Below are 15,335 nucleotides of genomic sequence, written 5' to 3' on the forward strand. Positions count from 1 at the left end.
GCTGGGTTTAGACCGTCGTGAGACAGGTTAGTTTTACCCTACTGATGAATATCATTATTTATTATATATGTAGTATTGTGACAGTAATCCAACTTGGTACGAGAGGATTAGTTGGTTCAGACAATTGGTACAGCAATTGGTTGACAAACCAGTGTTGCGAAGCTAAGTCTGTTGGATAATGGCTGAACGCCTCTTAAGCCAGAAACCATGCTGATTAAACAATACTATCTCGTTCTTTTTTGTTCCCCTTTTACTGCTGATGTAAAAGAGAAATTATATATGCTTCCTTTACGGATGCATCAATAATCCTATCACCTTTTTCGTGAGCTGCTGTTCGTGAGCTGTGAGCTGGTAATGCAAATTATTAGTTTACCGTTTCTGGACTATTTGAGCTGTGAGCTAGGTAAATAGTTCTTTAACAACAAAAAAGAATTGCACAAATTGTAGACGACTTTTTTGCCTCGGGGTGCTGTAAACATGAAAGTAAACTTTGTTTTACGATCTGTTGAGGCTCATCCTCAGTGGTAAAGTGTTTCTTCAAATAATTATAAAAGTAATAATTAGCAATTCTATTTAATTAATATTGCATTTGCAGCATTAATTATGTATGAATGCTTCTTATTATATATTTTAACAATTTTAAATTATCAAATTTTTTAATAACGTGTAATATCTTTACTTGTGATTAGGCGATGAGGAAATGAAGTGTGATTATTTTCTTTCATAATCGATGCAAGCTTTTCTTATATTGTGTCTTCTTTTGTTTTTTATATTATTTCAAAGAATAATTTTCAAAAAATGGTAAATTTTCTATTATCATTTCTATTGCAGTTCACTGAGTTTGAATTGATTCAAGTTCTTATTGATATTGTTCTTTTTTTTTATAAGAATAGATAATATTTTAATAAGAGAAAAAAGAATTGCGAAAGGGGGGGGGGGAGGCTTTTTATATATTAAATAAGATAACTTTATACAAATTTTTAAATTATTATACGCCATAATTTTAATTTTAAACATGTGTTCTATATAAATTAATTTTTTATTGTGTCTGTTTTTTTCAATTGTTAATATATTCGAATATTGCCTATTTGATTTTAAATTAGTTATTTTTTAGATAAAGAAAAAATCATTTTTTTTGAAATTTAAAAAAAAATCATTTTTTACATTTAAAAAGGTTAATTTAATTTCCTTGTCCTCATTATATATTTTCTTAGAGGCGGTGAAACACAAGGTGTATTTCTGGTTAGCGAGAAAGGAGGCGTGATCAAAATGGTATTAATATATATTATATATAATGCTAGTGTTAGATTTTAAATAAAAGAAATATTTTAACAGGAAGGGAAAAAAATATGCTTACCTAAAATGGCAAATTTATTAAAAACATTGTGTACCCTCAGAACATACCGTATGATCTCATGGTACTGCTTATTCATGTACAAAATTTACTTATCCATTAATGTGTTAGACGTACATTTGGAATATTCTTAATCGATTCACGTACAGTTCTTTATCTGCTCGCGTAATTCAATCTTTCTTACAGATGGGTATATTTATCTTTTTAAATATTACACAGGGCATAGATATATAATTATAGATGCGGAATTTGCAAGTTCTTCTCTAAATAACATCTTCAGGGGAAAGCCAAATTATTTTTCATTATGCGCCTTTGGGCATATTTTATTTCGTTATTTTGACGCGGCCTGAAAATACTCTCTTTAATGCGCAAAAAGGAATAGTATAAATAGTTGACGGTATATTCACGCCATTCTTTTATTTTCTTCCGGAAGATTACATCTCTTGAAAACTCAATTGATTACTGGAAAAAATTCACATATTTAAGAATTGGAGTTTTCCCATATCCCAGTCAATAAGATGTATAGCGAATTTCATTTTTACAGATATCAAAAAGGGGGACAGAGAACAAAAGAAAAAAATTTTCCGTCATTTTCTAGTAAAATTACACGCTTCTTTAATTAGCAGCATAGTAACTTACAGGGACTGAACGCATATTTTAATCTCTAATTGTGGGCGTCGGAAAATACATTATTTATGCTTCTTCGTCCTAAAATTTCGTAAAAGATAAAAAAAACCAGGCACCACCCAGAGGAAGTATATAAACATGTAGACCAAGTATGTAACAATATGCAGGGAGTTAATATGTAAGCGGGATAAGCCGTTAGTATACCCTCTTAAGCACGCATAAGAAAACAAAACGTAGTTATATCCCTATATTGAGGATAAAAAAAACGATTTATTTATCCATGGGATGTATTGCATTATTGCACATGTTTTTAACCTGCAGAATATATACTTTCCTGGGTGACTGTTGGATTCTGAACAGTATTTTATTGCAGATGTTCCTAACAACTGCGAGCACGTTCAACCCTGTTAGCAATGTAATGTGCCTATGAAAAGGAAGACACGTCTTGTATTGTTGCAATGGGTAGGCTGTGTTAGCCCTGTGTGCAGTTGTGAATATAAATTTCTTTTCTTAAATTTGAGGTTTGTGACACTTAAAACACCTTTGGGATGGCGTGGCACTGTTTTATGAAACAGGCAGGAGGAAACTGCTCAGATGTCGGGTTAACACATTATGTGCATGTTTTGCTTGTTGCAGGTACAGGAGAAAGGAGGTCAGCTTTGTTATGGAGGCAAAGAGGGTAGTATATAAATACCTTGTTTCAGGAGAGTTTGGCTCTCTAAGCGAATTGGCGAATAGAAGGAGCAACTTAATAGAACATGCTAAGAGCAACAACTGCATTGTATTGTTCAAATAAACGAAAATAACAATCCTGTTTTTACGTTTCATTTGGAGCCACCATTTAGGCATACCTCCTGCCTCCCTAAAGGTGCGTACTTGAAAAAAACGCGCCATTTCAGTTTTATATTTCTCAGCGTGTGATATAATGAGATGACGTTCTGAGTAAAAATCTGTTCCTAATCCCTTCGGTCACACTTGGAAAAGAAAAATGCACAAAATGATGCCAACAAAGGTTACGAATTCTTTTATAAAAGGGAGAAACCACTCTCCGGGCAAATCTTAACAATTTAAGAACATAGTACATTTAAAATTAAGCAGCTCTCTAACCCAGTGTGTCCAATGTCTAGGGCTAATTATTATCAGTAGAATCGAACCTATTTCTCGCCGACGTGATATTAAACTTAAGCGTTCATTCATTAGGGGAAGGAAAAAGTAAAATTTCTTAGTCTTCAAAGAATTATCGACACGTTACGGATGCCAATCGTACAATCTACATCCCCTTTTGAATTTTCTACAAAGGGGTGTGTCGAGTGCGCTGATTCTTATCTACCGGGTAAGGAACGTTAAGGTATCGTATGCATATTCTGCTGGACTGAATAATTCACCACTACACGTGTATTTTGTTTTTCATAACGATGGTACTTCTTACATTGGTCCGGTGAAAGTATTGAGAGTTGGGGGAAGGGAACATAAAAAAAGGTTTCCTCTTTTATAATGACTCATAGCGACATTCTCTATACATACGGAATGGTACCCCTTCGACAGGAAGTGGGGAAAGTAGCCCTGCCCCCTCAACTCCATCCCATGCTGCTTCCATTGCAGCGATCCATCCCATTCGTTGCTGCGTTTAAAAAACTGGCGTCTTCCCAGTTTTGTAGAAAGGGAAGAATCTCACTCTTATAAACTCGACGTTTTAAGGAGAGAAGGAACCCTATGTGAGAACTCTTTACCGTACATTTACCCCAGGCCAACAGACTTAACGAGGAAAATCGCAAAAAAAGCACATACTCATCTTCTGTGCACCAAAATAGTGCATCTTCGAATGCGTCTTACAAGGTGCCATTCCTAGATTTACGCTGCTATCCAGTTGTATTTTTAATAATCACCCTATTGGTTCTCCCTAATCAGGGGTAAAGATAGAGTACCCTCTCTATTATTTCTTCGCATCTTGAATTGTTCAACAATATTTCTTCCATTCAGATAACTCCCAGGAGTGCTTTTGTGAAGGTGGAACTGCTATTTTGTTGTCTTTCACTACTTCCACGTCTGCGAATATACATTAACATGACTGCGACATAGAATTGGCACTTGACCCATCAAGAGCGTTGCTCCGTCGCGTCTGTGGTGAGTACGTATTTCTGCCTCACCACCCGCAGTATGATTTTGCTGCGACAGGAAGACAATGCTTCCCCTCCGAGGAACCCCTAGGTTAGGAATGAACAATTCCCATATTTAGGACAAAGTGGACAGTCACATGAAGCTACGCAAAGATGGTTTCCTAATTATCTACTAGTTTAACAAATAAATTAAGCTCTCCTAATACAAATACAGTACACATAGCATTAATTACTCGTATTGATTTGGAATAGGGAAGGAACTTCTTAAGGAGAAACAAGTAGTAAATACAAGACGTCTCATGGATAGTTCACGTAGGAGAAGAAAACGGTTCGTTCTGTTCCCACTGTACCATGTGATTAGTTGAAAATGACAATTTACTCTTCATTTGGCGCTCTATCTAAATGGAATATATGCAGCTATGTCATACATAAGTTCCTCCAATCACTTAAAGATGACGGGACTTAATATTCCTGCATTGTGCTATCATAATCCTCCGAATTCGGAATAGATGAAAGATGTACGGGTCACGTTCAAATTCCAACGAATGCGACATCCTTCCTTTCTCTTCTTTCGTTTTGGAAACCCCGACAGGTATTTTTATCCACTCTCTTACAGATGAGCAATTTTCTCCTGTTTTGTACAAATGGATGAGTTGCTTTTTATTCATCGTGGGATACAGACATTCTTATTTTTATGCGAATTTCACGGTTTCTTCCTGATAATTATATTCTCCTTTTGAGAAAGGTTGCAAAATAGTATGCTGCAGTCTAATCCTGGGAAAACAAAGCTTTCCGAACGATATATCGATGATGACACTGAAACCCTGGACGACCAATTCCTAAGGCTGTATCCTTGGGGATGGTGTTATCCTACAGATGACAGTATGCAACTGACATTAGTACTATTAATAGATTCCTAATGCAGAGTGAGGAACCCTTCTGAAATAATTATTTCCGACAAATACGTGTATTTTTAACTTTGCACATCTGTCCATGTTTCTGAACAGTTGATGTTATATTCTAGATACTCCATACAGAAGAGTGCAGTGACATCTGTATTGTTCAGATAATAATGTTCCTCAGGGGATCCATCATTCCTATATATATAATTATCCTTCAAATAAGTGTCCCCTCTATGTATTAATGTTTCATATACGTAGATAGGTATTATGCAGCTATGGCTTCCTCACGATAGTGATCCATTCAGATAAATCTGGATCAATGAATGGCTTCGTTTAAATTGAACAACCATAAAGTTAAACCGTAAACCTGAACGACATACGTTGAATCTAAGACGTCGAACCTCAACCGCGAACCATTTATCGCGAACCCTAAACCTAACCCCCGATCTAAATTTTATTCCAAATCCCGGATTTTATTACTTCTAATGGGTGCCCCTTCCGCATATTCCCATCCCAGTATCTCGCCCCGTACACATTCTACTCCTCCCTATTCTTCTGTGTCGGTGTCCACTCTTCGTCCTTATTCGCCAAAAATGACGCCATATCCCTATCCTATTCTATCACCCCATCTCGACTCGGCACATAAGGGATGTAAGGTAACACAGTTCCATTACCTGCTTCCTGTTCCCCCTCGGGTGAATCTTTCTCTTTGGGATATCCTCCTGTTGTCGACCCTTCTAGTATTTCATCTGCTCGAGCCTCCTCCTCCTGTTGCTCATCATTCCGCTCTTCTACTTGGCTTCCTGCGTCTGGAGTTTTCATCCCCACCTCCTGTACAACTTGGGGTCCCTGTATTTTTCCTATGTAGTCCTCTGTTATGTGTCCGTCTACTTCTGGGGATTCCTCCTTGACTATTTCGTCTATATCATTTTCCAGATTGTCTTTGTCTTCTTCCCACCATCCTCCATACCATTCTGCTTCGTCGTGGTCGTCCTCTGGAAGCACTGATTCATGGACGTCCTTTATCACTTCTTTGTTTTCCCACGATACTGGTGTCTTCTCTAAAAAATCCTGCTGCCTTATCTGTAATAATTTATATTCTACTCTGTTCCTTCCCTCTATAGCCTGGTCACTCATGTACTTCGTCATATTATGTCCTTCTCTCTTCTTCTCTAATGTTGTAGCCACTAAAGCACTCTCTGCTTCCTTCCTTGCCTCGTCAGCGAATTCCTCATTTTCTTGTGCCTCTGGCAAGGCTTCCTCCATGTATTGCTTTTTCTGCTGTTCTTTGATCGTGTCATTCATGTCCTGTAAGGCCACCTTCTGTGCTTCCTTTATCTGTTCCAGTATCATCTGTCCCTCTATAGCAGCTTTCTCTGCTAATAGATATGCTGCAATGGCACCTGTTTCTTCGGCTTCTTTGTGTAGGAGTATTATCGTATTCTTTATATCTTCCTGCAATTCCTGCTCCTTCTTGTTATTATATATCTCCACTACGGAGTTCCTCTGTGGATTCAGTTCATTTGCTTTTTGATTGGATATGGTTTTCATCTTGCCATCTATATCCTGCGCAGTCTTGGAAGCGCATGCTGGTCCTCTCGCTGTATTAATAATGGCATTATCTTTCATGTACCATTTGTGCTGCCCACGAGGCCCGTAGTGAGTCTTAAATATACGTGTTCGTTTTTTCTTGGTTTCTTCCTTTTCGTCATTCTTTTGCAGCTCATGCACTTTTGATAATTCAGCAATTTGCTTTTCTGTTGGGCGGCGATGTCTGTAGCTCGCTTGGTTTTCCTGACTGCACCATACAGATTTACCATATCTTCACTCAACTGCGCAGCAATCCCAATTATTCTTTCGGCCCGGAGTGCTTCATCTAGGTGGTTATTCGCAAATATCCGGCTTATATGACGCTCTTTCGAATTTCCTGAATTCATGGCCAAATGCATAGTTTTCAGTGCCATTTGTCTTTTCTTCATTGATTCTCTGCTCTTATTCCGTGCCAGGTCCCTGGCGTGTTCCACGGTGCTTTTTATCTTGTCTTTGTTCTCTTCTATTATATCCAATGCGTCTTCTATCTTTCTTATATGCCTTCCATGATGGCTGACTTCGTCAAGACCTTCACGAAATTTATTTTTTTCGTGAATCTATGCACGCCTGACACTGGCCTGAATATTTCTAAATGTATCTGCATTAATGTTACCTGCTGACATGCACGAATGCTAAAATTACATGTTGACAATTTATAATAAATCTTTTCTGAATTAATGCACCACAAATATATCAAATGCCGGTATGATTATTCGTTGCTGCTTATTCTATCAATCTATCAAACTGCTCTTCCATTTAATGAACACACAATTATCTTCTCGTTCGTTTATCTGTTCGAGGGGGGTTCGCGGTGAAATATGGTCATAATTTAAAATATTCCTAATAAATATGGAACAATGTCCATACCGCCATATTTTGGTGTATATATCTGGCATCGGTTCCTAATATTTCTCCTCTTCCTTTTCCTATAATCACGTAAAAAAATATCTTTTTATTTTTCTTGCTGATATTATTACTGGTAATAATGTGCTATTATAGAAATTGTAATATTATAGATGTATTTCTGCAATGGAACTGCCTATTGTAGCGGGAACCGAGCCCACAAAAAATAGAATCTTTCAGTTTGAAACACTCAATTCTTCCATAATACAATGGGAAGTATAAAAATTACCTGTGTTTCCTTCTCTGTAATGACCCTATTCTTTCCTCTAAGTTTACCATGTCTAGAAAGTTCTACAATTCCTTATAAGATCCGTGTACAATTTCAAGTTGCTAGTCTGTTATCATATATACATCGTATTTATTAGACTTCTTATCAATTTTTTAATTTTCTTCCTTCCTCCTGGCCCCGGGTTCGGAATGTTAATTTTTTCAATGAATTTGATTGCCCAAAATTGTCCCCATCCTTTATGTTCCCCCAGTTTAGAAGTCTTACTTATAAATTAGCATTACTTTAGAAAAGAAATTTTAATCATCGACATGAAACTTGGATTTATCCTCTGCGGCTTCATCTGCTAATTTCATATCCATCCCTATGTTATGATCCTTGCCGAGTGTATGGAATTACTGCAGATGATAATTACAGAACGGACTCGTGACAGATCCTGTATCAGTACCCTTTTTAGAACTGCATATACAATTGGTTAAGTATTAAACAAATGGGAAACCTATGTCCGAAGATACCTCTTTAGTTTTAAAAAGTCCATTCATATTTTCCACTAATGGTCTAGAAAGGATGCCCACTCTTGACATGTGTATCGAGTGCATGTGAGAATTTTTCTTAGCGCCTTCAGTAATCTGTTCATGTTCCTTTCTCCGTGGTGTAAGTAACTCAGTTCCTCCTTCTTAGGTAACTTTCGTTCTTGTTGTATTCCCTTTTCTGTAACCTTTCTCTCTTCGTAGCTGTTTTCCCCCAATACAGCCGCCCATTCCTTCTTGCCTTCACTAGCTGCTCTTCGTATTCTTCGTTTCGTCCTTCTCCTGTTGTGTCCTTAGGATTTCTATTTCTTGTGGTGCCTGTTTTCCATCTGATGCTTCTTCCACTCATGGAAAGGAGCGATTTCTTCGTGTTTCGGTTTCTTTTCTAATTTTTCTAATTTATGTTTGACGAATTGTTTCTATTCTATTAATGCCCCGTCCCGATATATCTATGTCTTGTATAATATGTTGTTCTTTTCCTTCCTATATTTTAGGGGCTCCGCTTTTTTTCTTGTCAAAGGTTTCTCCTGTATGTGCATGTGCTTAGTTCATTACACTTCGTTTCAGATATTTGTGACCTTCTATCTCTCCTTATATCAGGCTCCAGTATTCTTCTCCTTTTTAAGGTTCCTTCTATATCATTGGTTCCCAGGTCTTGCGTTCTTTCTGTGCTTTACATTAGCTGCATGGGGGGTTGTTCTATCAGTTGCATTCTTTATATCCGTATGTTTAAATCAATCTCCTATTCTGTAGTTTCCTTTTCCCTTTTAGGTATCCGCTTACTCTTTTCCTTCCTTCCGTTTCTTTTTCCTCGCTCCTCCTTTCCTTTTTCTTCCGTCTTCCCATGTTTCTTTTACCCACTCGCCCTTATTCTCTGTCTTCCGCTTCATTGTGATGATGGGCACTATTATTTTCCCTATCTTTCTTCCCCGATCTCAGTATTGTTTCTGTTCATGTCCATTTTTGTGTGTGCTGATACTCTTAATAATCTTCTTCCTATTTCTCCAGGGTATTCAAGATGTTTTCTAGGTTTCCTATGCATCTGTTTGTTTCTTCCTTCTATGGAAACCTTGTTTTCTTTAATATCATCCTTCTCAATTTATCCATTTAGGAAAAATATAAAAACACAAAGGTTCCAAACTATGCGTACTCCGGGAGGATGGTAACTACAAATCAAATTCATAAAAAGCTGACTAAAAAAAAATTCTTCAGGCAAAATTTATTCAATATTGAACGAGCTACGCTAACTGTGCTATTTGTTCCTCCATTCCTATAAAACAGATCAGAAATTCTAATTCTTCACTGATTCAGGTGATGATAACTTACTGAACTCAATAACTGACTTTGAAGAGGTAAAAAATGAAATAATGCTAATATTTCAAACATGAAAAAACATGGTATTGATCCAGATAACTCCATGCGACGTAAACCTTTTGCTGGAAAAACCTGTTCATAGTGAACCTTTATTTCTCACAATTAATTGAATTCCACCCGCTGGTTGTATTTTTTCTTCTCCTTTCTTTCTTCCTGGTTATTCCTAATGTTGTACACATCACAAGTTACTCCTTCTGTGTATCACATATACTTCGTCCTTATCCGAGTCCCTAATGAGGTAAGGAAAACCAAGAAAAACAAGTATCCACTCCTCAAGTGAAGGAACATCGTTCTCTGATAATTTCGCCTCCATCTTGTCCTTCTTTCTTATTTTATTAGTCTAACGAAGTGTGCTGTTTTTTAATGAAATGTACAAAATGAAAAAAGGTGTGACAGAAGAGTCCTTCCCCATTCCAAGCAGCTTCAAAACAGAAATCTATCCCATGACAACGTTTACGGAGTGTAGAAACAAAGAAGAAAAAGAAGCCAGAATTACTCAGAATCCAGATTATGGGTATAATTGGAGATTGACTATTACGGCTTCACAAAAATAAAAGAAATTTCGTGTTAGGTCACGTGATTAGGACTAAAGATGAATATGCGTTTCGAAAAAGGCAAAACGTCGGAAAGAGTCAAAAGGGGCGAAAGCGGCGACACACCCGAAACTTCCGAAAGCTGTGAATCCTCCGATGTCATGGTAGTAGAAAAAGATTATAATATAAGGAAAAAATATTTAATATGAAATAACTCTTAGTTACTTATGGGGTAATTATAATATTCCCACAGATGTTGGGTAAACAGCTGTTGTGGAAAATGATGCCCCTCCTGCTGACTTCTTGGAAAGTAAAAAGAGCGGAATTCACTTGCCAGAAGTGAATTCTGTGTAGCGGAAAAGGCCCAGTAATGCGACCTGTCTTTCATACGGGAAAATTATCACAGTGTTCATTCCTTGACGGACGCGCTTAATAGATCTCGGAAATATAGTAGCCTAGGAATCCTATCATTTTATTCAGGAATATTCTCTTGCTTCATAAACCTATAAAATTCTCGTTACCCTGAGAATACTAATCCTGATGTCATGGAGTATCAAGTTGAAGCCCTGGACAAAATAACTTCCTCTTGCATCAAGGACGGGTTAAAATTCAAGACGCCTACTTATTATTCTTTGTTGCATATATCTCTTGATTGAACAGCCGCTATTGTAACTCTAAGCTTAAGGAAAAAATAAGAGAAAAAGAAGGAAAACGGAAAGAAGAATTAAAATGGGGAAATTCGCACATGTGTAAATGTGCACATTCGTAACCGTCCAAAGGTGCTTCTATATCGTATTCAAGGGATAAAATCCCCAATTAGAATGAAAAGAGAAATACATAATTCTTTTACATTCAGATGTCTCTATTCGGCAACGCCCACATTAACATTAATCATTTTAATCCCTTATTGAGGGAAACATTTGGAAAAATGGAGGAATACTGGATTCTATAAATTGTTTTCTTTAGCTCATTTCCTTACTTTTCCTTGTCTAATTGAATCATTAGAGGATACATATGTAGGTTGGTATCCCTACCATGGACTCCCTTTTTCCGTTTTTATAAAATAGGTACTAAAAGATCACAAACTCATTTCTTCCCATTTTGAACAGCTTTTGACAAAGCGAAGGACTATAGCATAAAAATATCGATACGATCATTTTCCTTTCTTTTCACGTACATCTTCCGCAAAGGAACTCTAAAGGGAAAAGGGGAACGAATTCGGAAAAGATCCCATAACGTCTCCTATATCCCAATAAAAAGAATCAGTACATATCTGTATATCGGAAGAAGTATGTGAATCCGCAAGGTGTTTCTACGCACACGTGGCCATATTGGTCAATTGAAAAAAAATGTACATATGATGGTTATCCATTAGATTCCTTTATACTCCTCTCCTTTGGGAGTAGTTTAATTTATACTCAGATCAACCCTTTGTTAGAAAGAATTCAGATCTACCTGTTTAGCATATATCACTCATTCTCAAAGTTCTCAAATGGACATGCCGATGGCGTTTATATTTCAAAAGCGCCGAATCTAATGTGTAAACATCTATTCCAACCTATTTAATTCTCTTCTTCCCTATCAAATATATGGCATGGAGCTAAACAGGGCCTTAAGAAATGCTGAAGATGGGGAATAAGATTAAAGTTTCCTTCTTTCTCGTGTCTAATAATATCATTACCATGGGTGAACTTCCCAAATCTCATCGGCCATGTGCTCAGCGCATCTTGGAACAGATGCCCCCTTGTTCATTAAGATATGTACTTCCTTCCATAGGCTTCCTATAAAGCTTGAATCTTTTATAATTCTCTGAAGCTTCTTGATAATTTTAAACGTTTGCGGATTTCTCCCTCTTCCTGAATGTGAATATCAATTAACATGATTCCCTGGTTTATTCTTTATGTCTTTTGGACATGTAAAAATGGGGATTACTTGGATGCCAGTTAAAGGGACTCCCGACTAATTCCTCGCCCTTTTTTCCCGGTGACATCTGAACGAGTAAGATATGAGTAAAAAGGAAGAAAAAAAAAATAAAGGAGACAAATTCAAGCACATGATTATAATATGCATCTACCCCCATGTCCGCTTTCTTCTATTCACTATCCTGTATGCTACCTAGAGTCGGGGGTCGGGCGCTAAAACTTTACAACACGTCTCGATGGCTTGCAGCAGATTCTACTTCCCCCCGCTCCTGGCACAAATACATTATTTCCTTCATCCCCCTGGGCCTTAAATGAACGCATATCTTAGGGTCAATTTCGATGCACACAATTTTGCCCTTTGACTATGATGATATAGAAACAGTGGATTTTATCTATTCGTGCAACTATCCAGGCGAAAAAATCATTCGAATTAAGAAGAAGGGTACTTTTCTCAACGTAAACAAGTACAATATCAGCGCTGTGAGTTTAAAAAATACAGCTGTCACATTTCCTCGTTAAAATGGTAAACACTGAAAGAGGCCGAGATGAGGGATAATTACTTCGCACATTCAGAAGATGACGTGGAAAAGAGAAAAATATTATGCCCTTTAAGCGTATGGCCAAAATGAACATGTGGGAAGCCCCAAAAGAACAGATGAACAGAAATACAATAGTAACCCAGAAATTAATAAAGTGAGAATCCTTCTTCCTTTTATGACCGAAGAATGAAACCATTCCTATACGGCCCCTTCAAGAGTACTACAGCTTACTTTTTCCATTTCGCCGTTCCCGAGCATCCCAGATTGTACACATTCCTATTTTTAAAATTTAAGACCACATTGATTGTGGCTTAATTTGTTTTTCTTCAAAAGGGGGACTTTATCACTTTACAAATTTTATAAAAGAACAGATGTGGCAAAAGAAAGAAAAAAGAAGAAGGAGAAAAAGAGGAAAAATATATTCCACTTTGCAAAAATAACTCCACGTTACTTTGTCATGATTCCTTTTTTCCAGAGAATGCAACATATTCAAAATGTTTCAAAATGGACACAATATGACTAAACAGAATTACACACTTTACATATTTTTTCTTTAAGTGTTCTTCTTTAAATGTTACCAGAAAATTAGAACAGAACCCTATACAACAACTTCTTCACTTTTTTACATTTCACGAAATAGTTTTCTTTTTTTTGGAGGCGGCCTGAAACTGGCACCTGACAGATATTCCAATTCATTGTTATAGAAACATTAGCGCACCGAGCAAAATGAACAATGAAACAAGCTTCCTACGGGAAATGCTTGATGGGAATGATACACAGGTGACAACTTTTGCTCCCAATTCAACACCCTTAGCCACTATTATTGATTCCTTTACATCCAAAGGGGAAAGGAACCAAGTATCAACTACCGCTACCAGCCCAATTGTAGAGAGTGTTGTAAACGGCGTCAATGACGCTATCACCGGTGTGGTAGGAATTGTAACTTCTTCCTTCTCTGGAAATGAATCCTCACCCCTCCAATCTTTATCAGCTGCACACACACAGAGTGTTCCCATTATTCATAATGGAACAAATAGCAGTACTACGCACAATGTTCTACTTGGAGGAAGCTCACAAGAAATATGTTTGACACTAAATATGTTCACTCTGCTTTTTCTCTTTTTGTTACTCCTAATGATAATGCGCATCGCAGCGTTTTTATACGACGTAAGTTAAATGCCACTTGGGTGATGTACTCACACATCGTTGCTCCTTTCCCTTTTCCTTTTCTGCTCTTTCATTGTATACAAATCTAAATTACACTCTCAATAAGTAAAGAACATTACATAAATATTTCACTTTTTATTCCGTGATAGGACACCGTCCTAGGAAATTGCTACGATAAAGTGTGTGACTTCCTGTGTACTAAGCCCGGAAACGAGGAACACGATAATGCAGATGAAAATGAGACAGGTAATGACATTGAAAGAGGAGGCTCCGGGAGAGGAGCCCGAAACAAAAATTCCCATAGGCGTGATTCAGAGAAAAGAATAAGAACAGGAAAGAAAAGCTTAGGAAAGCGAAAAATTCATATATTTCTCAAAATCCTACTTTTACCGAATCAGGTGTATAACAGCTTGACTTTACCTCTTGTGGTAATGGAACTGGGAATATCTTGTTTAATCCCTCATTATATGATACCAATTTCAAGACACTTACGGACGTTGAAGGAAAAAAGGATAAAAATTGAAATGGGAACAACCAGACTCTTACTAAGTGAAAAGATCATAAAGGAAATGTTGTTGTTGAGAAGATGGGCAAAGTGAACATTGCTTTTTACTCTGCTTCACTAGAATCATCCACACCTGGAAATAAACAACACCTTTTATGGCAGGAGTCCGTTTAGACCGAATTTCGAGATAAAAAACGTTTAGGGGCGTGAAAATGGTAAATACAAGGATTTTGCAAATCCTGAAGGCGTGGAACGACAAAAGAAAAAAAAAGAAAAGAAGCAAGTGTAACAACTATATATGAAAGGGTTCATCTACTAAAGGGTAAACCCCGTGCCACATTTATTTCCCCATGGCCAGTAGGAGAACACAAGGCAGCAATGGCTCAACCAGTTGAGAACCAAGGACATATTAACACTCTTACAAGGACCTCAGAGAAGGGGAATCATTTTTTTTCAATTTTTAAAATTTCTTCTATTAATCGACCATTTCGATGAATTCATCACAATTTTTATATGCATGTCACTTTTATTGATATTAAAATTGCGTTAACCAATCCATGGAAATATAAGAAAAAAACCACACCCGAATTGCGCAAGTGTATTTATATCCTAAACCCTATTTTGTCTTCAAAGCTATCAGGTAAAAGTGTCTCCACAAGGTCAACTTACATCGGTATCTTTTAAAACTTCTCCTCTAATTGTAAATGCATTTTATATGAATAACTGTAATATAAAAGTTTGCCCCTTTTGTATGAAGAGACCATCTCTGTGTGTTCTTAGCATATGATGCCACGTATGTTTATGGTCACACCTGTATACACAAGAACATCAAGAATATTGGGAATCATGTCTTTCGCATTACATGAGGGACACCATTACCATTGCATCGCAGCTACATCGCTGACAGATGTTGTAGGAATGCTCCTTTACCCTTGGCCTCCTTAGCAGCCCACTTTTTTTTTCCGTAAGGGACATCACAGACATTTGATTAAGTTGTAGTAGCAAAGATGCTGACTGGAATAGCTACATCATAATGAAAAAAAAAA

At 37.1% G+C, this 15,335-nt stretch overlaps 2 protein-coding genes across 2 annotated transcripts; one reads left to right on the forward strand and one right to left on the reverse strand.

Annotated features, from left to right (window-relative positions):
- Window positions 1-5,612: 5,612 nt before the first annotated feature.
- C922_05328 (hypothetical protein) lies at window positions 5,613-8,598 on the reverse strand (the record flags this gene model as incomplete). The annotated part of the gene is made up of 3 exons (XM_008820899.1): window positions 5,613-6,566; window positions 6,677-7,119; window positions 8,406-8,598. 3 exons carry the CDS (start codon window positions 8,596-8,598, stop codon window positions 5,613-5,615), a joined length of 1,590 nt encoding a protein of 529 aa, XP_008819121.1.
- Window positions 8,599-13,343: 4,745 nt separating this feature from the next.
- On the forward strand, window positions 13,344-14,383 carry C922_05329 (hypothetical protein; the record flags this gene model as incomplete). The annotated part of the gene is made up of 2 exons (XM_008820900.1): window positions 13,344-13,784; window positions 13,934-14,383. 2 exons carry the CDS (start codon window positions 13,344-13,346, stop codon window positions 14,381-14,383), a joined length of 891 nt encoding a protein of 296 aa, XP_008819122.1.
- Between the last annotated feature and the right edge of the window lie 952 nt (window positions 14,384-15,335).

This window comes from Plasmodium inui (genome assembly GCF_000524495.1).
Source record: "Plasmodium inui San Antonio 1 unplaced genomic scaffold supercont1.57, whole genome shotgun sequence".
NCBI classification, from domain to species: domain Eukaryota; phylum Apicomplexa; class Aconoidasida; order Haemosporida; family Plasmodiidae; genus Plasmodium; species Plasmodium inui.